At 46.4% G+C, this 25,307-nt stretch overlaps 1 protein-coding gene across 7 annotated transcripts in view; it reads right to left on the minus strand.

Annotated features, from left to right (window-relative positions):
* The window catches only part of CASZ1 (castor zinc finger 1), a 183,646-nt gene that overhangs the window by 12,815 nt on the left and 145,524 nt on the right, over positions 1–25,307 (minus strand). For all 7 annotated transcript variants that reach the window (XM_040533267.1, XM_040533268.1, XM_040533270.1 and 4 more), the window contains 12 exons: positions 22,185–22,275; positions 20,025–20,189; positions 17,364–17,536; positions 15,765–16,633; positions 14,269–14,410; positions 13,456–13,519; positions 10,952–11,112; positions 7,487–7,609; positions 5,816–6,151; positions 4,021–4,219; positions 3,315–3,486; positions 227–375 (listed from right to left, as the gene is read on the minus strand). In XM_040533267.1, coding sequence (XP_040389201.1) covers positions 227–375; positions 3,315–3,486; positions 4,021–4,219; positions 5,816–6,151; positions 7,487–7,609; positions 10,952–11,112; positions 13,456–13,519; positions 14,269–14,410; positions 15,765–16,633; positions 17,364–17,536; positions 20,025–20,189; positions 22,185–22,275 — 2,644 coding nt within the window. The remainder of the gene's footprint in view (positions 1–226; positions 376–3,314; positions 3,487–4,020; positions 4,220–5,815; positions 6,152–7,486; positions 7,610–10,951; positions 11,113–13,455; positions 13,520–14,268; positions 14,411–15,764; positions 16,634–17,363; positions 17,537–20,024; positions 20,190–22,184; positions 22,276–25,307) is intronic.

Below are 25,307 nucleotides of genomic sequence, written 5' to 3' on the forward strand. Positions count from 1 at the left end.
CTGTTTAGACTAAGTAATGCTTTGATGTTGTCTCTCCTCATATGACAGAAGTCAAACCAGCTGAAGCTAGCTTAGGTGAATGCACACATCCCAGGTGCATCCCCCAGTGCAGATGTGTCCTTAGGAATTTGTTATGAGCATCTTGGCATTAATGCAGTTCTGCAGCCAGCAACCAAAGGGACTATCACTACATACAGAGCTACAACATAAATAACCAGCCAGTCACCTGAGTAGGAACACGATCAAAATTCTTCCCCAGCATCCGTCTCATGTGCTTTCTGGCATGGGATGTCATTTGGTGCTTGAGCAGGAAGGAGAACTGGCAGCCCTCTCGAATACAGTGGAAGTGGCTGTTCACCTGGTTGTATTTGCAACCTGCAGACACAAAGCCAAGGTATGTAGTACAGGAAAGGTACCAAGAGAGAGCAAGACTGTAGGGAAGATGGTCTGGAGACAGGACGGGGCTGCTGCTATATGGATTTTTGGTGGACTGGAGATTATCCATGGTCATGGGTTCTTCAGGAACAGTCCTGAATGATAGAAACCACATTTTTTTGCCTGCTGAGCAACTGTGAAAGAGGATTGCATGGTACATAGATTTAAAAAGTGGGCCAGAACTGGCCCCATCCCTCCTTATGTAAAGATGAAGAAAGTTGCCATTATGTCTAGTAGTGCCTAATGCTCCCCAGTCTGAGCTAGTGCCTTTTCCTTTTCAAAGGGAACAAAACTAGGACTTCTAACTGTATCACAGAATTTACAATTGAAAATACATGCTCAGAATTAGATTTGAAATGAAAAGTTCCTTTTTTCCCTTTAACTGTGCTCTCAGAACAGAAGAGCAGTCTCTTAAAAGCCCCAGCTCTGGACAATGTATGCTCTCTGGTCAGATAGAAAGAGCCAGCAAGTGTTTATTGCCACTCCACATTTGTAGTGCAGGAGGGGCAGCTACTAAACAACAATTTATATAGTTTCTGGTGTACAGCACTTCACACATTCTGCTCCTGGCAGACACTGCCATGCATGCTGGGAGTTTGCGTACCCTGTTAAGGTGCTGCATTCAATAGCTGATAAATAATGGCTTGTTGCAGCAAAAGCAATATCAACAGTCAGGTTGCGTCTGTTCTCCGTCATCCCCTGTACTTCATCTTATAGACTTTCAGGTACAGGGCTACAGACAGCCCCAGTTTTATTCATCTCTCTACACCCATCTGCCTTTACTTACTTACATACATATCTGTCTCTCTCCCTCTCTCTCCACCTATGCTTACAGGCACTAAAAACGTATCTATAAAAGGCTATCTGTTGATCCACTGTGTGTTAATAAACTTACACAGCCCCTAAAGCAGGCCGGTGCTTCTGCACCTGCTATATGCATACTTAACCTAAAAGAGAGAGCTGTACAGAGTAGACGTGCGTTTACACGTTGGTATAACCATCGACACCCACACAAACACATCCAGCTACCCCAGCCTGTCGTGCTGCCTGTCTCTACATAAGCAAATGCACAGTGTTGGTTAAAACGTACGTTTAATGCATGGCAAGCCCAAGCTACAGGCATATGTACATCCCGCTGGATGCATGTACCCCTTCACTCCCAAAATAAACACTGCTGACACATGCACAGCCTGCAGACAGCTCGCTGCCAAACAGCTCCCGAATCACCCAGCCCATCTTTAGCTCACAGATAGCGTTTTATGTGCAAGCCAAGTTGCTGTTTGTTTAGGTATTCCACTCCCCCACAGCCCCACCTCGTTTGCCCTCCCCATCACGTCGCTGTTCTTCGGGATGAAGAACAAACAGTGCTGGCGGGATTGAAATGGTATCAGCAAAGGGCAGGTGAAGACTCGCCCGTTGCCAGGGCAGCCGTGTAGGCTGGGTGTCATATATCATTGTCCTGCTTTGTCTAGCCCCTGCTATCACCTGAAACACCTAAAGTTGAGTAAATAACAGCAACTGCTGAATCTACTGACATGTGTAAATGAGCCCTAGGTGAGTACTGGCACTGGAGTGTTGACACTTATTACCCTGGTTACCACAAACAAGTTGCCAGTTGAGTATATGTTTTTTTATGCATGCAAAACTGAGAAGTTTGGCCCTGGTTATGGTGGTTGCCATGCCCCAGAAAGAACAGCATTGGGCAGGCGGTATGGTATGGCCAAGAAGGACGAAAGTGTTATTCTGAACTCCCTTTTGTTTCAACCTTAAGCCAGGACCAATAGGGAAGGCTGGGTCTGTGACAACAGCAAGGCACAAGACAACTAAGTGACTCCCAGATAGTGAATGCCAGCGGGTCAGGATGGTGCTCGGCTGGAGCTCTCCCTAGGGACACCCCCCCCTCCCCGGCGCAGAGCAATGGGCTTCATTCAGCTCAAGGATACCTCCCTGGGAACTCATTCTGCTCTCTGCTGCTGCACGTTTGTTTTTCCAGCTTTACACTAGAGGCCCTTAGATTTAATAACTGCTGTAGTGCTGCTAATGGTTTTGTCAAGTGGGCATGCCACGGTCTGAGGCTGTGCACTCTGCAGGTGTTTCCTTCGGCCGTGCGCCGGTGGGGGGCTGGGCTCAAGGCACAGCGCTGACTCCCTGCTGCTCACAAGTGGCTGTGGAGAACGGGGTCAGAAGAGGAAGGAGCAGTTTACTGAATGCCCTTCTCCATACCTCTGTCTCACGCTATTTACCCTTTGGCTTTCAGTATGCAGCCCTGGCAACAGCTACAAAAAAAAACAACAAAAAAAGTAATCTGAAGCTGCCTGGAGTCAGGTGAAGCAGCAACTGGAGGTCAGTGCAGAAGGACCTTTGAACAAGAGCCTCATCAGAACAGACATTTCCCATATGCTTTTTTTTTTTTTTTTCTCCTAAGAGCATCCTTCAACTCTGCCCAAGACAGGCATTAGGCCCAAAGACAACGAAGTGCCAAAAAAAGAAAAAAAAAAAAAAAAATAAAAAAGATTGCCTTGACAGATCAATACCACCAGGGAACCTGTATCTCCAGATAAGTGTATATATATATATATATATATATATATATATATGTAGATGTAGATGTATGCCTATATATATATATAATCCTCTATACTACAGCTTCTAGTCATTTAAGGTCTTTGGTCCATTTGAGAAAAAAGGAACCCTCATGCTTCAACTCAGGCAGCTCAGGAGCAGATTTCTGTTTTAGTCTGTTTCTTGTTTAGTGATTTAATGACCAAATACATCTCTAGCATAGCTCACATGCTCTGGCTCATGGTATTCTTAGCCAGGATGTAGAAAAGACTACATGGGAAGAGTGAGGGGGCGTGGGGGGAGAGGAGAAGACTCACCCAGTCTGCCACACTCTTCTCGCTTGGTAAAATACTTGAAGCCATTGGCTGCCCTTCTTTCTGCCTTCTCATGTTTTTTCACATGCCAGGGCAGCTTGGTGGTGATGTTAGTCACAAAGTAGCAGCCAGGACGAAGACAGTGGTAATGCCCTCGCATCCTGAATTCACAGTGCTAGAGGGGAGCAAAAAGGCGGATTGCTTTAAGCAGATCTAAAACAAACGCACTCTCATTTGCCTGCTACTAATGCTGTCCCTCTGAGAGAGGCCCGAACTGATACTCTGGATCATATCTACTTCATCTTCCATAAGCTACAATGCAAACTTGTTCCCGGTCATGTGTTCTGCATTGCACTATTCTACACATGAATGACCCAACACACAGCTAAGATTCCATCACTTCCCCCAACTGGTGGCTTTTCTGAGTAGTCATCACCAATTTTTATTCTACTTCATCTTGAGTCTCTTTGATCATTCGAGTTTCCTCATTCTCTTCACTCAAGTCAAATAAACACAAAAGCAGTGGGATTCTCAGTTTGATGGAAACCAAACATTTTGCTAGACCAAGTAATTGAGGCCCTTCCATGGATCTGTCATTAGACCAGGACTGAACCTCTTGGCCTCACTTCCTATTGTTTCTACTTGTTCTTGCCCATGCTTCTCCCATGCATATCCTCAAGCCAGGACACTGCTTTTGAATTACTCTTACCTGGTTTGGACAGAGACACTGCAGCGAATAGTAAGCAAACTGGTCTCGCACATTCACCAAGTTATTGTTGGGGTTGATGTGGTCCAGGCAGTGGGATTCTGCTTTGCCAGAGGTTTTGCACACATACTTGCAGTTCCCAAAGAGACAGTGGAAGTGGAATTTGTTGGCATACTTGCAGTCCGTTGCCAGGCAGGGATCACTGGAATACAGCCAAAACCCAATCATCACCTTCACTCATTTCATACATTTGTTTCTTTGCCAACATTTAATTCAAGGGGAGCCCAGCTGAAGCCTCTGTTCCAAACATGGCCTACAGATTTCCCATAGCCACCTTCCTCTTTAGTAAAATTGATGCTGGTGACCCTACTGAAATGCTAGCAAGCTAGTGCACTTTCTTGATTAAGATTGTTAAATTAACAGCAGTGCATGGTGGGATCTGTAGTCTTTGAGGGCCACACTTTCAATCTAAAGGCCTCTCTCGAGGTCTGGCTAGATGCTGGTACTCCCTTTCTGCCTGTACTTATCGTAGTGGTGATTCGGATTGTTTCTACTGTCTCCGTTTTGTGTAACTGAAATGAAACTCCTGGGTATGCACACTGGAAGATGCCAGGGCTTCCCCTAATTAGACAAGACCTGCAGTGGTCTATTTTATCAGCTAAACAGTTTTGGTACCTTACCCCCTCCACCCATTCCATGGATTTAAGGTTGCACATACAGATCAGAGGTAGCTGAACACTGATCTCTTGGAGCCCGAGCACTGTACCCAATGCTACCTACTCAGAGACGTGAAATAGAATTAATGCACGTCTTTGAAAGCAGGCAAATGACCGCCAATGTACAGCCCAGAGAGTGATACTCTACCAGCCTGAAAACTAAGCTGTAATGCCTAATGTGAGTGTGGTCTCCTGCGTCCCCCTGTAACCAACCTAACTTCTGCCTCTCGATATACCAGAAACAGAACAATCGTCACAGCCCCACTGTGAAACATCTTTCATGTTTAAAAAAAAAAAAAAAAAAAAAAAAAAAACCAACACTTGAGAAACGTATGTTACCTTCTATCAGCCATACCTCCTTGGGAATGACCGTGTAAACTAACACTACAAAACCAGATGCATGGAATGTCAGGAGACTGACTACACTTGTGGAAGAGTTCAGCCAGAACAGCAGAATTGACAAAGCTGAGGTGAGAGAGGAATGCTCCCTGTTCCTCAAGCTGCTGAGAGCTCCATTCCTGCTTAAGGCAGAGTCCAAGCACTTGTGTCTCCTCCACTACCTGACCCCCCCGGCTTATTCAATGAAAAAATGAAGCTGTATTCCTCAGTGTTGCAAGTGACATTTGTATGAAAAGGCCACAGATCTTATTTGAGGACAAATCCCAAGAAATCCACCAATTTTTTTCATCAATCATCTGTAAATATCTACTGTTAGTTACCTTAAAACTTTAAAGATGCTACGCTCCCTCTGTAGCCTTCAGTGTCAAAAATACTGCAAAGAGCGTGTATTTCTGTTCACCTCCCATGAGGTATAAAAAAGGCTCCATTGAGCCTTTTTTTTATGTCAATAAGTTTATTTCTCCTCTAAACTCATATCTAAAAGTGCTCCCAGCTGTACTGGAAAATCCAGTTTTTTCCCTAGGATAGCTGAGGGTATTTTCTAGAGTATACAGAAGTAACTTTCCTGGAAGATAAAGCCCAGAGTGCCTTCTAGGCAGAAGGCCTCTTCAGCAGGTGAATGTAAATGGGATTGCAAGGTTGGAGAAGAAACAAGGAGGCAAGCAGTGTCTACAACAACTTACTTCTCCTGGAACTGGAGAAATCCGGGTTTGACCTGAGGCTTGGCATTCTCCAGGGAAGTTGTTGCCAAGGGTGAAGTTGCCAGGTTAGGCACTGATGCTGGGATCTGAGGCATCTGGGGTATGGTCGAAGCCAGCTGCTTCCAAGCTAGCAGCGTCGGGGCAGAGGGCACAGTCGCCGGGCTCGGGGTGGGCACGTCGAGGGCAGGAGCGCTCGCCATGGTGGCAGATGTAGCAGATGGTGATGAAGGGGCCAGTGAAGCCTTACTCTCAGTAGTAGTTGAGAAGGGAGACTCCGAGTTACTCTTCACAGCTCCGCCCTCAGTTCGGAAGTGAAAACTGCAAAAAGGTGGAGTAATTTAGATACAGCTTCTTGGCCATCACATATAACGTGATTAAACATCAACGAGAATGTGGCAGTAGTCTGCAAACAAACTAGCTGAGGTGAAATCCTAAAAGGGACTCTGCCCACTTTGTGGAAAGCTTTCCTCCTAGATAATTTGTGAGGAAAAGGGAATTTATTAAGCAGGGTAGAGACGGAAAGGTTCAATAACATGTTAAAATCAGAGCGGTGCAAGCATGGCTTCAGACAGCAAGGTCAATATGACTCGAGGGCAGCTTCCCATAGCTGTTGTGAGAAGCCAGTCATTTGTAGCAGTGAACCACAGGCCTCCAGCCCCAGAGACCAGCTGGCTAACAGACCTTTCTGTCTTAAACTTTACAGTATCGCCTTCCCTTTAAACCCCTTCAGAATCAGCCATGTGGCCAGCTGCTGAAGGCCATACTCATTCTTTATTTGGGCAAATCTTCCACTGCCTTTAAAAGGAACTTGGCATGGGTTTAAACTGCAGATTGCTCCGTAGAAATTAGCAACAACTTCCAGTATCCCACCTTTCCTTTGCTACTCCCTTCACTGTGACAGTGGGAGCATGGTTTAACTTCAGTCTTCACCGAAGAGTCACCTGGAGTTCTGAGCGTGCTGTACAACTGCTGTAATATAGGCCATATGATCTAGTCCTGGCTACCAAATCCTGGACTGTCCACTGCTGCTTTCCAAAATGTGAAATGACAAGGGTTTACAACATAGAACGTCGCAAGGTGAGGAAGTTGGTCTTGGGCTGGACAGTTTGCTTCAAGATCCTCATCCATATGATATGAGAATCTTAAACAAAGCCATATAAACTAAGGGCTAGAGAAGCTTGTTAAAAAACATTTGTTGTGACAAGAGAAGGAAAAATAAAATGCTTTCCACACTGCAGTGATGGGAAGCTGCTCTACAAAGAGTCTGCATCCAGTGACAGTGGTTGGGGTTACAGGTTTCCCCCCCTCTCATATTCTCTTATTTCTTTGTATGGTGTATTTGTATGCTGGGGGAAATGTCTGTCTCCTTGACCACACTGTCTGCCAGGTAAGCTAGGGAAAAACAAATGCCCACTTCTCAACCTTGCCAGCACCGCGTGAGACACCTGTCACAAACTGAGCACATTTATTGTGAAACAGAATTAAAGAGGACATCGTGTTCTGCAAACATGTCAGCTGAGCACATTTACACAGGAAATGGGTGGGTGCCCAGAGGCTGCCCTCAGGACTGCCCACATTCCTGGTCCTGACCCTCCTCCTGCAGTGTGTGCAGTGTGGAGTCTCCTCCAGGTTTCCCAAGGCTCTCCTACTCACTTGGCATGCTTGATGGCTCCATCCAGGGTGCTGAAGAGGGCACCACATTCTTCCACGACACAGTGGAAATGCACCTTATGCAGAAAGTCGCACTGCGCGTCGCAGAAGTCCTTGGTACCAAACCTGGCCAAAGCAGACAAGCAGGCATCTTACAGAAGGCCCCAGAAGGGAAGGAGTAGTGGAACAGACATTTCTTTTTGTTTTTCAGCTCTACTACCACCCTGTTTTCTCATGTCCCTGATGGCATTGCTGCTTGATCATGGCCAGTTACATAGGTCTGAACATGCAGAACGAGAACTTTATTTCTCTCCAGCTGGACTTGTCTGAGTGATTGAACTCCCATTCACTTTTAGTGGGAGCAAAATACAGAACTACTCTGAAACAAAAGGTGAAAAACTTTAATGTTCCTGAGTGTCTGTATATGAAAGTCAGAGCTCTGAGGAATGAACAAAGGTTAGTAAATCTGCTTGAATTTACTGAGAGTACCAAAAGGAAGGAACAACCGTGGTTAATGGGAATCTAGAGCCAGAATCCCCTCCGCCCCCTAACACACACTTAAAATAACAGGCTAGCACAAGGATGGGGGAGACAAAGCATCACCTATATAGCAATTACAGCCTAATATGCATAAATAGAGAATAGCACAGTCCCTGAAGTACACGAGAAACGATGCTGCAATGCAAAAAAACAGAGCAAAAGGCATCATCTAAAGTATACCTCTTGCCAGAAAAAATGGTCAAGAGAACAAAAAAAAAGGTAAGCACTGCTCATCCCCTGCTGAGAGTCTCCCTCCTTAGTAGCAAATGTACATACGATTTCAAGAAACTCCAGAATCACAGGGAATCGAGAAATCAGGTAAAAAGCATTGGCAGGAAGGATTTGAAACTTAACAGGGGAATCTTGCATAATTAAGGTACAACAGTCTACAGTTGCTCTGATGAGCAGGAAAGCAAGAAACAAACAGCAGCCTGCGTGGTCCCGAGGGGACCTCCTAACAATTTGAAGGTAAAGGAAAAAGAAAAAAATAATAATCTTGAACTGGAGAATGAAAGGGCCAGTGGATGTACAGAACATGCAGTCAGTTAAGGCTTGCAGGGAGAAGATGAAGGAAAGTAAAGGTGTGATAAGAGAAGAGATAAGAAACCAAGTTACTGCAAGTTAAAGGGGTTGTTTTATCAGGAACAGGAGATTTTGTACTTCGAAATCCTGACAAAAATGGGAGGGAGGTGATGAGTCAAAAATGGCTGCCTTATACAATTTTCTTTGGACGGGGAAACTAAAGACAAGACAGATAATTAGGGATGAAATGAAGACCTTCTAGAAGAACAGATAAAGAGACTGGCTGGAAAATATAAATATGCACAAGTCAGCCAGTCTGGATGATGCATGTCCTGAAGTGCAATGGAAATTAACTCACAAACTGATTGCATTACTATTTGTTATTTTTTAAGCCATAGAGAAGAGGGAGATACTGGGGAACTGGGAAAAAAAAATTAAAAAATCTAGGTACCGATTCTTTGAAAAGCGAAAAAAAAAAAAAAAAAAAAAGACAAGTGATCTTTGGCAATTATCATACCTCTAGTCTTAACTTCTCCTTCCAGTAAAGTAATGGAACAAATATTAAGAGGGAGGAGAAAATCATTAAACATCTAGAGGATAAAGGAACCATGAGCAATAAACAGCATCAGGATTATAAAGAATAAATCTTGCCAGACAAATTTAATTGCTTTTTTTGATAGAATTACAAAATTAGTGGATGAAGGGATGCAATATATTTGGATTTTAGTAAAGCGTTTTGATACAGACTTGCATATGCTTAGAATTAATTCAAATTGGCTTGGATGTGAATGCTACCACATGGATTGAAAACTGGCTGAAGGACCGTAAACAAAGGCTAATGACAAACAGCGACGTATCGAGCTGGGAGGAGGTATCTCGTGAATGCTGCAAGGATGACTTTGGCTAGGTCTGAGCTTATTTAACATCTTCATTAGTAATCTAGGAGAAGGAGTAAACAGCGTGCTAATGAAATTCACAGAAGATACTAAACTGGGAGGAGTTGGCAACACCAATGCAAGATGAGAGAAATAACACAGAGAGAGGCCTTGCAAGACATGGGGAAGGTTCAGCATCGGAGAGTCATATTTGGAAAAATACAGCTAATACATCGGGGGGTATTTTTATACATAGACTCATGAGAGCAACATTACAAGCAATCCTGTGTAACAGTGGATGGTAAACACGATACATATACATAAGGCAGTGTAGATGAAAAGACAGTAGTGCAACTGCGAGCTGCGTGTATGGGGCAGAAAGCTTCTGGTGTGGTGATGCAGGAACGGCAGCCCAGTTCTGCAAACAGCAACAACGTGATCAGCAGGCCGAAGAGACTGATTTTCCAAGTCAGATAAAAGGAAGTAAATAAACTTGGTTAAATGATATGCTAGAAGTCTGTGACTAGGAGGTGAAGGATGTGAACTCCAATTGTGGAGAAGAATTCTGCTGTGGTTCAAGGGTATATAACTAGGAGAACTGCAACAAAATTATGAAAAGGGAAATTCAGGCAGCATACTATGAAAAAAGATCCTGACAGTGAAATGTATTATGAGGTAGAATAATGCTCCCAGAGACAAGAGAACAGCCACCCTGCTTGGCATAATTAAAACTAGGCTGGACAAAATGTTTGCAAATGGACTGCAGGGAAGGATCTCTCACTAGCCAGGGGCAGAGGGACTAAAAGACCTTCTAGTCTTTTCCATCAAAGTCTGTGATTTACAAAGTGTCCACAGGCATTTGTAGGCAACTATCTGTGTCAGAGCACTAACCCATATGTGTCTGCCGGGGTGTATCTGTATATGCTCAAAGCCTGTGTCTGTCTGGGCATGTATGTGCATGTGTCTGCGTGTGGGTGAGTTTTGTATCTGTTCCATTTTCCTTTCAAGCCTCCTTGTCTACAACAAAAACAGCAGAAACCATGCAGTTCCCATTCCCCCTTGGACTCCTTGTTTTGTTTCAGTGCACCACTTCTATGATCAGAGGAAATTCCACAACATTTTAAGGCTTCTGTGATCTGTGTGTAACAACTAAACCTGGCCTAGCAGTGGTTCAGTGCTAAGAGTGAGCTATACTTGGTCCCCAGGACCTGCAGACTGGGAAATGTAGAGGAGGAACCTGAGGTATGCCAAGGCAAACTGTGCGATGTGTAGAGCTCTGCTCCTGGTTGGCCCTCGTGTTCTCATTGCAAAACAACTGTACTGTAAGTCATTTCTTACAGGACATTAACACCTCCTGCAGCCAGCCAGGACTGAGGACTAACTGCACTCCAGAAGGTGATCAGCATATTATTACAGAACCAGATCTTTAAATTCAAGAGAACTCATCATTCAAACACGAACTAATGAGCCAGACACTATGCAAAGGAAACCGTTGCCCTTTCCTCTACTCCCAGTTCCATGTCCTCCTTACCGGCGCAGGTACATCTTCCATGGCTCAGAGAGCTTCTCCTGGACAAGTGCCTTCACTGCCTTGCCCAAGTACTGTGTTGGCTCCCCAGCCCCAGCCTGGCTGCCATCGCCTTCTGCCTTAATGTTCAGCAGGTTGCCAAGGCTGGCACTGGTCTTGGACATCTGGAACAAGAACAGAGACACTGCATCAAGCCCAGCACGCAGCTGTGGACACTGCCAGTCTGGACACCCTCAGGACCGTCCCGTGGAAAGCTGTTTCTTCAAAGAGAGAAGTCAAGAAGTCTGCACGGGCTGCCTCAACTGCATCAGCAAGGCTTAGTAACACCTCACTCTGTGGCATCCTCCACCCAGCTGTCACAAAGCCCATCTAGTATTCATGTCTCTTGTGGGAAGTAGTGAAGCATCTATTCAATACACTGGGAAACTGAGGCGAATGGAGACGTGCCCACTTAAGTCCTTGGAATTCTTACTAACTTCACAGAAGGACTTATTTCACTTTGTATGTTAAATGGATATATTGCCAACAAAGCAGGACGTGGACTCGTAATTTGCCTCGTCTGAAAGGATTCAAATAAATTCTACACCGAGAAGGTTTGGAGGTCCAGGTACAGGATGTGCAGAACAGAAAAAGGAAGTTACTCAGGAGTGCTTGGAGAGAAAATTTTCTTTCATAATAAATGCACAGTTCCCCAGGCCTGTTCCTGCTTTGCTGCTCTCTCTAACAATAGTTACTTACCTCCAGTAACAACAGTGAAATGCACAGCATGTATAAAACGCAGGATCAGGCCCAATACTTGCACTGAAACTCCACCCACTTGAGGATCTCAAAGCCCTTTATACAGATCAGTTAATTAAGCCTGACAGCCCCCCTAAATAAACTGCAGTACGCTACAGGAACCCTGGCTGTTTGAGCCTCTCTTAATGCCCCCTGAAGGTAAAGCCCCTGCTGCTATGTGGAGACTGCAGTTCTTTATGGCTGGAGCCAGAAATTCAGCTCATTTTTTTTTCTGTAAAGTTTTTATTTTTTTTTATTTTTTTATTTTTTATTTCTAGGCAAATAATAAAGGTTTTCTCTACCAACAGAAATTGTGTGCAGCAAGAAGAAGAAGAAGCAAGCACGGTGTGTTCCTGAGCACACAGAGCTTGGGTCTGCAACCCTTAGTCTTGGAACAGGCTCCTTCAAATCAGCGGGCTCTATTCTTTGCTGCTTTATGTCATTATTTAATCCCCTTCCTACTTTAAAGAAGGAAGAAACCTGAAGAAGTGTGTTTTATACCTGCGCTGCACTTATTTTCCATAATACAAAGAACCTTTATGCTGTGGTGCATGCCTTTATGCTGTACCTTTATGCAGGGCTGCACACAAGCAAATGTTTATTCCTAAACATATGCTTCAACTGGAGATTTTCAAGCGAAGCATCTATTGAAAAAGAATTTTCCTGAGCTGGGGCCTTCAGAAGGACTCAGGATCTCCAATAGCAGACTTACTAAACAGATTTACTCACTAGAGAAAGAACTGCGTATTTGGAATCACTAGAGGGATAGCATGCAGGAATGAGTAGGAAATTAAGCTTAAAAGGGATCACCAGAAATCCAATGTAACAGAGAACCAATGAAGAAGGGAAGTGGTAGAAGGATAAAACTAGAAATGAAAAAACACGTGAAGAAAAGTGATGGAATAACAGAGAAAGGAGTCGAGAGACTACCCGACAAAGTCACTTTGCCCTCTCTTGAGGGTTATATGGCCTTGATGCATGTAACGCCCAGAGCCAAGGGGATGGCAATAGTTATGCCTGTAAAACCTATCACAGTGGAATATTAAAGCATGGCTCAAAGGCGGCCCTGATCTCTAATGCAGTTGTATACAACAGGAAAATTAATCTTGGTACAGTAGAATTTATCATGTGAAAGGGAAATATATATTTGAGATGATGTATAATTTAAGGAAAAAGTAAAGAAAAAGAAACTCTGCATTATTTAAAATAAATATTCTATAACATGGTAAAGTGGGCTCTGTTGGACACTATTACTCACACTAGAAAGGCAGAAATTGATGATTTCGGCTGAAAACTTCTGATTTTTTTCTTATTCTCTTTCATAAAAACAAATGATTCTCCTCCCCCTCCCCCAATGAAAGAAAACGTTTGAAGTAAATAAAAAAAATGAGTAACTATAAAAAGAGAGCGAGAGAAGTTGCCAGGTTCTGGAAATAAAAATGGGGAAAAAAAAATCTTTCGGAGCCCTCCTCTGTCTAGAAAGGATGAAAAAAAAGGTGTCAGAGGCTGCAATATATTTCTTCAGCCAGTTCATTAAATTAATTCGTAAGCAGTGGCTCTGAAATTATACCCGATGAAAAATGGTCTCAAAATTTAAATGGTACAAACTCATCTTATTAGAGGCAAAACATTAAAAAACAAACGCATCTCTTCCCCCCTCCCTCCCCGCCATCGCAGCTTTAATTTCTCTTGGTGGGGGGAATGAAAGGCGTTTGATGGATGGCTCTTACCTTATTCATAAGCGAGGATAAAAGAGATGAATTTGCCGAGACTGTGTGGCCATTTGATTCATTACTGGAACACACAAACCAACAGGGTTTAGTTAAGATGTGCACAGGGACTGTGAGCACTGAGATTAATCCTCCTCCCTTCAAGCTGCCGCACTCCTCACCTGCTGCATCCGGAGGAAGAGAATGATGCCCACCCCTCCCTTGGGCAGGTCAAACTCTTACTGGTGATAGCCAAGACAGAAAGGAAGAGGGTTGCAAGTTTGCTGAATTCAGTTCTTTCAGCTATTAAACAATCCAGACCTCTTCCCCAGTGCCCACACCATCACACTCTTTTTATCAGCTGACTCACAACCCACTCCGTATTTTTTCTCCTACCTATTTGAACTTTCAAAACTACACTGCAAAACCAGGGGAGCAGGCAAGGCCACAAACCTTATGGCCACAGCTAAGCACACTGAAAGGCAACCTGAGTATTTGACAGGCATCGGTAATAGTTCTAGCTGACTGTAAGTGCTGGGGTCCTTAACTAAGGCTTGTTTAAGTAAAGTATGGGAAGGAATGTATACAAGGGTCAAAGTGGAGCAGACTCAGGTATCCCCAGTATCAGTTCCGCTGCAGTTTTTGCACACAGGACAATCCCCAAGCACTCCTATTCTCAGGAAAGCTTTTGGACAAATGGGACAGAGGCTTTGAGATAGCGAACTCAGCTGTTCTGTGGTCCATCCCCTCAGCTACGGGTTAGCACGTGCCAGACCCATGCCAGCTCTTGGTGCTGGACAGGCCTGAATGCTCCTGCCTGCACTCATCTCTCACCCGTGATCCTTGACGCTCAGGTCCAAGCTGTGCTCCTGCAGGGACTCCTGACCGGTGCCAGAGGATGATCCCATGGCCTCCACCGGCTCCTGCTTCACCTGCACTGGATTGAACCGTCCGGGAGCTGCTGGCTGTCCATTCCCTGCTCGAGAAAGGCACCAAAATTAGGTTGGAAAAATTAAAATGAAAAAGGTAGCTCGAAGATGGGGTTGCAGTGGCAAATACAGAAGTTAGATCACTAGCACAACTGCATAAATGGAAAAAGCACAGAAAAAGTGTGGGGGGAGGGAAGGGCCAGGATTGCTGGTCAGCATTTATTGCCAAGATGACATGATGGGTTCTGACGTCCACTCCAGCGTGGAAATTCTTCAAGTGATAATTATTGCAAAATTATGTCAAAGTTGTCCAGGCTATGGGCCCTTTAAAGGAGAAGGGCGGAAGGAGCGTGGGGGAGACCTGATTCTCTGCACAAACTGTCATAACTAATTTGCGGGGCTGCCTCTTAAGCGTTTATTAAAGACTCCGTTAATGCTGAGGCAATGTGGCAGCTTTCGACTGCTAGTCAGGCCCCCGTCCCCGTCCCCAGTCCCAGCGTTGCCGTAGCGACGGCAGCGGCCTGCCACTGCGCCTGCCCAGCAGCACCATCTGCCCAGGCCGGGGCTATCGGAGGTGACAGCCACCGGGCCCGGCCAGCCGCCGACCCCTCACCACCACCTTGCCCCCACACAATGAGGGGTTCTTCGTCGTGGCAGGGGGTTTTGTGCCAGGCCCGTGAGGTATGAAGTCGAATTAAAGGAAGGGGGAAAAGGAGGAAGAACTCGAAAACAAATTAGAGAGAGAAAAAAAAGAAGAAGAAGAAAAGCAAAGAAAAAAGGATGGGAAAAAAGTTGCTGACAGGAACATGTCTGCGGAGCTTTCTTCCACAATCCCCAAGTGACTAAAATATTAATTTACCCTCCGGCAGTACAGCTGACGGCGAGCTGCTTCTCAGCCAGCAAGTGGCATTTTATTAAAAAATAAAGGAAAATCGTTCCCTCAATGACCTTTCTCTGCTTTAGGAAACAATTTTTCAAATAATAATTTTAAAAGCATGTGAAAGTTCCCCTCCCTCTTTCACCATATGCCCTCGTCCCGCTCCCTCCTCGCCTGCTCTCGGGCAGGAGGGCCCATGGGCAGTGCTTGTGGTGTCGGCTGTGGGGCAGCCCAGAGCTGGGAGTGCCACCAGGCAGAGCCCCCCCGACCCCACACTGCCAACTGGGTGCTGGCTGAGATCAGCAAGAGGCTGTGGAGGCACTCCCAGGTGCCGAGATTGCCTTCGAGGGTTCACTTGCTCCAAGGGTCACGACCAAATTTATTCTCCCATTTCTGCTCCTTTATTACCCCCTTCCCCACCTCCAGTCCCCTGGACAACCAGGTGGCTTCTCATTCCCTCCTCTCCATATCATCAGGCACTCTTTTTCCTCCCACTAGTAGGACAACCGATGGGAGTAACTCACCTGCTTCGAGTGCCACAGAGGGCTTAAGTGCAGCTGCTGCCAGCCTGGCCATCATAGGAGAGATTAATCCCTTGCTAGCAGAGATCCTTTCCATTATGGATGCCGCTGGAGCCGGAGAAGAAGTAGCCGAAGGCTCACCAGATCCTGAGATGGCCTGGGATGAGGAATCTGTAGGAGCAGATGATGTTGGATTGGCGCCGGACGAACCAGCAGCCATCAGATTAGCTGAACTGGCAGGAAGCGGCGTGGAGACCCGGCTGGGGATGATGGGGAAGAAGGATCCAGCTGTTCCAGGAAGTGCTGAGTTGGAGAGTGCCAGGGCCAAGGGAATATTGCTGGGAAGGGCCTGGGAGAGCAGGCCAGAGATCTTGGTGGCTGGTGTCATGCTGTTGGCAGGCTTGCTGGCCTGCGAGGAAGCAAGCTCGGCAGCAGAGGAGGGCGCAGCTGGGACTATCAGAGAAACGGAAGACTGTTGACTGGTGGGGGAGGCACTCAGGCTGGAGTTCTTGGAGCTCATAGCAGAGAAGTCAATAAGGTCATCGTTACTGGACTCCTCTTGCTCATTATCCTTGGATCCCAGGAGAGAGGCAGGCAGGCCCAGCACCCCCGAGCTCCGGATGTGCCGGCGCTCGTGCTTGCGTTTATGGGAGGTCATCTGGCTGGTGGAGGTGAAGGTGAAGCCACAGCCTGCCCTTATGCAGTGGAAGTGGTTGGTGGCCTTGCTGTAGACACAGCCCTCATACTTGCATTCCTCATACTTGTAGAACTTCTTGAAGCCATCCTTGGCATAGGCATCATCTTTGATGTGGTAGCTCTTGTGCTTCTCAATGTCACACTTGTTCTTGAAGGTGAAGGTACACCCAGGTCGCCTGCAAGGGCATCGAGGAGGAGAGAGTGGTTGGCTGTGCAGGCTAGGAGCACAACACAACTGCTGTCACCTGCCACCCTCTGGGATAAGGACTGTGGGCCAGTATGAGACAGCGGCCCTGGCTGCAAAGGGGCTAAAGAGCTTTATGTGGGTCAACCTGTGACATCAAGTCAAGCAGAAAATGCTGCCACGTGAGAGCTTGGAAGCCAACTCAACGCTGAGAAACAACCAGGATAACATGGGGTTGCAAGAACCCACCACTGCAAGTTCCAACCAAAACAGCAGCTAAAGGGGACTAAGATACAAACTGTGCTTTCCCACTCTTCCTGAGAATGTGAGAAATCAATAGAAGAGCATTTGTGTACAGAAGGCAGAGTCTGGCCCTGAAAGGGAGGAGCTGGCTGGAATGAACTCTAGCATGAAAGTGCCATTAGCAGCGTATTAGTGCCCTCCCCCATCCCCGAGTTGAACACTGTCAGGGATGAGCACTGTGATCTCCTTCCCCAGTGATTCCCGGATCTGTTTTCTTTATTTCCTCAGATCACCGCAGACAACAACAATCCTGGGAATCACATCTGCCCCGGAGCACGAGCTCTCACAAGAGCAGCATGGAGAAGACCATGTCAGGGTAGACTGCGGCCCTGTGCACAATCCTGAATTTACGACGTGGCAGGAGGCAAACAGACCCTCCATCTCAAAGGCAGGATTCCCGTCCTTTCCTGTTATCTCACCTGCAGTGAAAATGAGTGGTTTTCTGCCCGTAGAACTGGCATTCCACAGTGCCACAGTCCTCCGTGGCACGGAACCGCTGAAACCCGTCGTTGATGAGCTGTGTGTTTTTCTTGTGAAAGTTCTCATGGGTCATCACGTCCGAGGTGCTTGTGTAGACCTTGTTACAACCCACCTACCCCAGGCAAAACAGGGAGTCATCAGTATAGTGTTCTAATACCATGATCTTATTAACATCAGCAGTAATAAACATATGAGCAGCGCACATATATTTCAGAGTTCCATTTGGACATTTCTCCTAGGAGTACTAAGTCATCACTTTAATTCCCAGTTTAAAGACTGATAGAGCAGTCACGAACAAAAGCAACTCTCCGGGCAGAAAAAAGGGGAGGATGCAAAGAGATAAAAGACCAGCTACAGATAATTGTGTCTGTTTGGGGAGAAAAGAAGCAGAGTTCCTGCTCCTGAGGAGAAAAGAACAGACTACAGATGCCATTACTTTTTGTCATCTTGGAGCAACATGGAACAGAGTAGGACTTGCATCTATTTGGGGGATGTGAAATTGCCTGGGAATTAGTTATTTACATCTTCCTTCCTTCTGGAAGAAAGGCCGGGTAGTGCAACACGAGACCAATCTTTTGAGCTTGTAATATACAGGTTTCATTTGAGCAAAGCACAAACCCTATGTTCAGCTGATCTTAGCAAACTGGTGGCTTTTTTTCCCTGTCACTGTTCAAGACTACCACTTCAATAATGCTAAACTCGTGCAGCAAAATGGGAATGGTGTGACAAAGACGGAATGCTGAAAACCTGCCTTCCTCTGGGTAAAGCGGGCAACTTTGCCATATTGAGTAAAAAAACACTGGAATCTGAAAACGTCCTCAGCCCTGCTGAGGGAGGATTTTTTTTTTCCTTTTCTTCTCTAGCACAACGTGTGCCAATGCCTGCACCATCTCAGAAGTGAAGAGAACGAAAACACCACCTCTCAGTTCAGCCCAGGTTGATTCAAACAGGCAATAACAAAACCCATGACAAATACCCAGAAAAAAAAATAAAAAGGATCTCCAGCTATTTCCAATATAAAAGAGCCTCTCTCTCTCTGCACTGACACCTTGAAAAAAGACAGACCCTGCACGGCATTAAAAAAAAGAATTAAACAAAAACCTCCTTAGGAATAATTTGCAATGCAGCTCTTGGTGCTAAAGCCTAAAAAAATGTCAGTTTATATAAACAACTAACTGAATTTTATCCACACCAATTATGGACATAAAGAAAAAAAAAACCCATGAGATGGATGGCACAAATCCTGCCATTTAAGCAATATTTTCTTTAATTGGGAGTTTATGTTCGGACACCTTTCCTGTAAGACACTGCTTACATGGGCATTATTTTACTGGAAGACAGTGGGCACAGAATGGAATTACCCATATATAGTTGTGGAAAAGAGGGTCTCTATTCAAAGGCAGAGTGACTTAAAGCTGTGAAACGTTCCTTGTACTCTAAAAAAAATTAAACAAATCCCATCCTGGTCGATTGAAGAAACTGAGCAATGAATATTATGAAGAATAACAGAAAATGTCCTCAAGAGAAAGTCACATGAAGTTCCCAATTTATCAACAGCTTGTAAGCACATGCTTAAACCAACCCCTATTCAGGACAGTACTTGAGTGCATGCCTAACGTTTAAGTATGTGCTTAAACCCCATTGACTTCAGAGAGCTTACCTGACTTCAAGTCAAACATATGCTTAAGTCTATCCCAGCAAAGCATTTAAGCATGTGATTAAGGCCTTGTGACTGTAACTGGGGTCTTAAACTGCTGGGATCGGGCAGGAAGGGAGACAGGAGTTAGAAAAGCTTTTACTAAGGACTGCCTGATTCTTCTCAGTTTGCAACATTCTCACAGCAATGGTTTAGGCCATGATTTTAATGAAACAAGCACATATCAAACCCTCTAATCTAAGGCACAATCAGGGTAAGACCTAAACAATTTGGTGTGTCCGTGTTTAAAAACAGCCAAGGGGTCACAGTTACATCCGGGCAGCAGCCCCAGCTCCGGGCATGCTGCTGTTGGAGCCTGGCTCACAGCTGTGAATCAAAGCTCACAGCTGACACTACAGAAAAGTAAACTCCAGTACCACTGGTAGAGGAGATTGAGAACCAGGGGTGTCAAGTCTAGATAGGTGACATTAAAATTTAATTACTTTAGAAACTGATTATGGAGGAAATGAACCCAATGTTAAAGGGCAGATGTTCCACAGAAAAGTCTGATTTTAAGGGAGTGCCAGACCAGATTTGGTGGAGGCAGCAAAGTGCTGCTGCAGAGAGGCCCCCAAATCTCAGAGAAGGGACTTGCCTGAACAAGTGAAGCCCAAGACTGCAAGAAAACCTCGAGCCCTTTGCCTCACTGCATGCACAAGGCTTCTACAACCAAGTAGAAGCGGACAAGTGCAGCGAGGGAACAGCTTCTCCGGAGAGGAGCCTGAATCAGAGGCGAGCAGGACAGGCTCAGAGCAATTTTCATCGCCCCTTTGCTCTCTAGCAAGGAAGGGTTGGGCTGCCTGGACGCGAGGCTCCTTTCAGTCCACCCAGAAAGGACTCAGCTCACACAACAGCTCTCTGTTCACTTTGTGTGCTACCACAGAGTCCCCGGCGCAGCCATTACCTGCATGCAGTGGTAGTGTGTGCTTTTCCCATTCAGGTGGCAGCCATGGTAGTACACGCTGCAGTCATCCAAGGGGCTGAAGCGCATGAAGCCGTGCTGGAGGGAATTATCACGTTTCTTGTGCATGTTGTAATGCCGAATCACATCCTGTTTACTAGTGAATCTCTGGAGAGATAGAGAGACAGACAGAGTGAGACACACGTGATGGGAGTGGGTGAGTAATCCTGGGGGCAGGGTTTTTTTGTTGTTGTTGTTAATAAACTTATGGTATTGGGAGTCTAAAGCTCAGCAGCGGTCACCCCAAGAGAGTTAGATTAAAGACAAACTGTGTGCGTGTATTTTCTTGGTAAAGGGAAAGTGTATGCACATGAAAACTTTTAAGTAAACATGACACTGGGGTGATGTCCAGAATATGCTCCCTGCAGCTTTAAGACTGCAATTCTTCTAACATAATTTTAGCTGCTACTATCTCAAGAACTGCTATAGTTAGAAAGCAAGCCAGTGAACTAAACAGCCTGCAAGAGAGTAATCCCAGCTTCCAAATCCCTCTCTGTAGTGGTTAGCAAGACACTGGCTGCCACATTCATGTCAGACTAGAAAACACTGGGAAAAACACTCTGCTGTTTTACAGCATCTTCCCGTTATCAGTCGTCTGCCACCCCTGCAAGGTGGGATGGCTGTATTAGGGAACAGGGGCACAGAACTTTCTTCCAGTCACAGGAAAAGCTGGTAGCAGAGCTCAGAGCTAAATCTGGATGACCAGAAGATCCCTTTCACCGTCTACCTGCTTGAAGTAATGAAGGGGTACCCCACTCTCGGAGCAGGCTAAGTGCCTTTAAAATGAAGCTTTTTATTTCTACTTCCCACAGACATCAATATTTAACAGAGAAGGTGGGAAAGTAAATCTGATTTTTTAAAAGAAATCAATATCCATTTATTTTGAGGAGTAATTGAAAAGGCCTGTATTCTAATGTTTAACAACTTTTCCAGTCTCCCTCACAGGAAACAAATGATTATCGCTTCCACTCTTTCCTCCTATAGTATCAATCCTGATCAATTTCGTTGGTATTGGCATGGGAATAGATGGATATAGATTTCACCGGGAATCCCTTGGAGGCTGGAGGTATGATTTCCCAGGGCGTACATACAGGATTGCTATTGCCAATCATCGTTAATTTGTGCCCACTTATTACAGAGCGTTACTTATTATAAAATATATCTCAGCCATAAAATAATTTGCATTTTAAAAAGCAGCCTAAATCCTTATTCCCTGCGAGACCAGACAGCTCCTTTGCAAGCAGCTTCCAGACTCCTTAGGAAATAATCATGAGGCCAATCATAATAATAGTTTTTTTCTCTCTTTCCATTCTTTGTGTTTCTCTCTTCGTGGTGCACAGCTATCCATGCCGCAACTGGGACAGACTCATCTTGATTACCGAACGCTGGGCTGGCAGGACACTACACGCATCCCAGAGAAAAACCCTCCTTGGATCAATAGAAACCCACAGTCGAGCTCAGCAGAGCCAGATCAACTTCCCGCGCTGTGGTCAGACTCATTCCTTTGAGACCAAAAGGTCTCCTGGGGTAGGGCAGAACTTGTGTCTGCTGCACAGTAGAGGCGAACTCTGGGATTCCCCCTTACACACATGCAGCCTGACCACAGAAGTGGCAGAGGCGAGCTCACAGACCTGGGAAGAGGGTAAACACACACGGCACGTGACTCGGCTGCCTTGACGTCGCTGCCCTGGCACTTCTCCCAGCAATTACGGCATCGCACATGCTCCTGCCCCCACGCTCTCCCCACAGATCCCGGCCTGCTGCTGGTCTTATTGGGTGTTTTGTTGCAGCTACTGCTGCTACAGCCTCGCTTGGGCAGCAGGAGGGGAAGAGGCAGACTACCAGAACAGCATGCCCTGGTTTCAGGCACAATTTGTAACACGGCAGAATTTATTCTCCTGGTTTCGCTGATGTAAATCTGGAGTAGCTCCCACTGACTTGAGCTGATCTATATATTCTAGCAAATTCAAAATATATCTTGCCCTCTTTTCAGAGACAAAGAGCGATGAGGCATGTGTGCATGTGGGACGAAGCACAGGAAGACACGAATCTTCCCGAGGCAGGACTTGGGAGCTGTGCTGATCCCTCTTCCCGTTCCCTTACCTGGTAGTTGCACTCTGGGTCAAGGCAGTGGTAATGTTCTCGGTACTGGTATGCACAGTGTATGTGTCCACAGTGCTGGCTGCCAGAGAACCTGCGAGCATGAGAAGAGCACAGAAGGGAGAAAGGAAGAGAGAATGAAACGGTGTCCTGACAGCAGTGTCTGTAAGCACGGCACAAATGAAGTAGGTCCCACTCCTTCATCCCACATATTTAGGTCATCAAACCCCATCGACTTTACCACCTCCGAGGATGGTGATCCCTCCCACCTTCCCTTTGTTATTTGTCACTGCTTAAAAAGGTGTTTCCTGAGCAAGATCCTTCTGGGCTTTTACTTCCCTGAGCTGCATGTGCTTTACTTTGAAATTCACCTTCATTATTTAGAAGCCGCTTACCTGGGGAAGAGTAAGAAGGTGCGGTTGGTTCCCTGAACTAAATACCACACAGTTCTAGTTTGGATACCTCAGCGGTGAGTTTCAGAAACTTCCCACACCACAAGGGGACAAATTAACATTGGTCAAATACGGACCCTAGGCATGTGCACATCCAGCAGGACCTCAGAAAAGCTCAGGCATTCGTTTGTTTGTACAAGTTATGCCTTGATGTGTTTTTTTTTTCTAGTTGCAATATGGTGTCACGCTACTGAGAAGGCTGCAAAGCAGCAAAGGGTAAGCCACAAAGGCAGTGGAAAATTGTGGCAAGATTATGTAGGAGCTCTTGCAGTAAGATGGAGAGAGTAATGGAAGGACAGGAAGATGGATCAGCAGGGCCAGAACGAACGCTGCAGGCAGACCTGTGTGCACGTCCTTCCCCGTGCACAACAGCGCTGACCAGTCCCGCTAATCATTATTTTCCATGTGGATGCAGCATTTGCTCACAAGATACTGCAAGGCAGAACCACAGGGCTTCCAGCCTGCGTTACGTTCAATTAAGAGCAGGGCACAGGCAGCAGCAGCCAGCAACGCACACCCACTCCATTCGCCACCACCCAGCCTTCCAGGTAACAAATCTGGGAAGTCCTGGCATACGGGGTGGGAAAAAAAGGCAGAAAGCCCATAAGGTATCTGCAGACAAATGGACACTTGGACTGACAGACAGATCAGTAACTGGTGGGAAGGGTGGTGCAGCACCAAGCTGATCCGTGCAGTAATCTCTGGTGTGTGTTCCAGAGGAACCTGGAGGAGCTGAAGAGCTTGAAAGGGAAAAGCAGCGGAGGGAAGGGGACTCAGAGGGGAAACATTCAGAGATAAAGTGCCATCTGCTCAAAGGTTCCTCACGTCACTTTGTGCTAAACGCACCAGGAGCGCACATGATAAAGGGCATCGGAAAGAAATAAGGAAGGAGAGAGGGAAAAAAAGGAAAAAAAAAGGGGGGTGAAGGTGTTCTGGGGCAATGGGTGGAGGGGGCAGGAGCAGGGAAGATTACGGAGCGTTGTAAGGAGGGGTAGCACTAAGCTGCAGGGCAGGAAAGGGAGCCGGGATGAAAAGCAGCACTAAATATACATCCTGAAGTGCAGTGAGGAAGAGGAGGTCAACTGTGCAGACAGCAGGGCCTCCCGGAGATGGAAAGAGGACTTAATTGACAGAAAAGATAGACAATGCTAAAAAATTAAATGACTTCTTTGCCTCAGCATTCACAAAGGGAGACGGGGACAGATGCCAGGAGCAGACTTGCCTTTCCCTGGGGAAGGAGAAGAAATACTGCAGGAAATCGGGATCACGCCAGAACAGGTGATTGAGAAACTGGAACAAACCCCGGCAGCGGAGAAGAAACAAACCACAAGGCAAACAGCAACGCTGGCTGCGCAAACAGAGGTGTGGAGCTGGGAGCGGAGGCAACGAGCCCGGCCGGCGGCGGGGCAGCGGCAAGGCTCGCACGGGGCACGGGCAGCAGCTTGAGTCACCGGGACACGAAGCAGCACCCAAGCAGCCGGTCCTGCTGCTCCGGGGCTGTGTGTCAGCAGCGTGGAAAGGCCGAGGAACTGCTCGGCAGAAAGCTTCCTCCCTGCTGCAGGGATGAGATGGGGAGGAGAGAGCAAAGGGCTGGAGGGCTGGGGAGTGCTGGCCAGGCAGGGAGGAGGGGAAGAGAGAGAGCTGGCAAAGGCAGCTCTCCGGAAGAGCTGTCCAAAAGGGCATCCCAAGCGAGGATGCGAATGCAGCAGAGATGCCAACTGCAGCAGCAGAAGGGCCAGGCACCAAAGAAATCTGCCTGGATGGGATGAGTTACTTGGAGCATCCTAACAGGAGCCGCTCACAGGCTCAGCTCCAAAGGCATCAGCTAAGCGAGCTCCCCGGCCCTTCAAACTCTTACCCAGCCCGCCACGTGCCCCGGCAGGGGTGTGTGTGTGTGTGTGTGTGTGTGTGTGTGTGTGTGCACGGGTGGGAGTGGTTGTGGGTGTGTTTGTGGGGCGCCCAGCGCAGGAAGGGAGCGGCGGGCACTCGACCACGCTCAGCGCCTGGGGAAGGAGGGAAGCGGCACGCACAGCACCATGGGGAGAGTCTGCTCCTCCAGTCTGCAGGGCTAGGCTCCTAAAGGGTTATATTTATCCTCTGTTTCTTCTGACACTTGAAACAGTTCAAAGCTATTAATTTTTAAAGCACAGCATCTGTTTAGCTTTTCCCTAACAGGAAAGCTCACACAGCACACACTCGCTTACACGCACACACACACACCCATTTCCATGCCCATGCTCTGAGGTACATCGACACCCCGATTCATTTACATGAACGTACCCGCAATTTCCATGCACATGAGCAGGCACAAGCGCACACACACCTGATTGCAAACTCACAGCCCATTTCAGCACACCGATATGCAAATCCAGACTCCTAAGTTGTGTGCACAGGCACAGAGATTCATTTTCACAAGTGCAACTCCCTCCCCCTTCCCTTACTTTAATCTCTTCACTTTTTTTTTTTTTTTTTTGCCAGAAAGAACTAGTCTCGATCTGGCAAGAGTTAGAACGAAAAACCAAGATAAATAAATAATAATAAAAATAATAAATAAAGAAGTCAGCATGCTTAGTGAGTGTTTACAGACTCATTACCCTGTAACGATGATGTGAAAGAAGGAAGAAAAAAACCCACCCCAATTACAAGGGGGGGAGGAAACCCACACAGAAATAAA

The sequence above is a fragment of the Cygnus olor genome, chromosome 21 (assembly GCF_009769625.2).
Source record: "Cygnus olor isolate bCygOlo1 chromosome 21, bCygOlo1.pri.v2, whole genome shotgun sequence".
In the NCBI taxonomy this organism is placed as follows: domain Eukaryota; kingdom Metazoa; phylum Chordata; class Aves; order Anseriformes; family Anatidae; genus Cygnus; species Cygnus olor.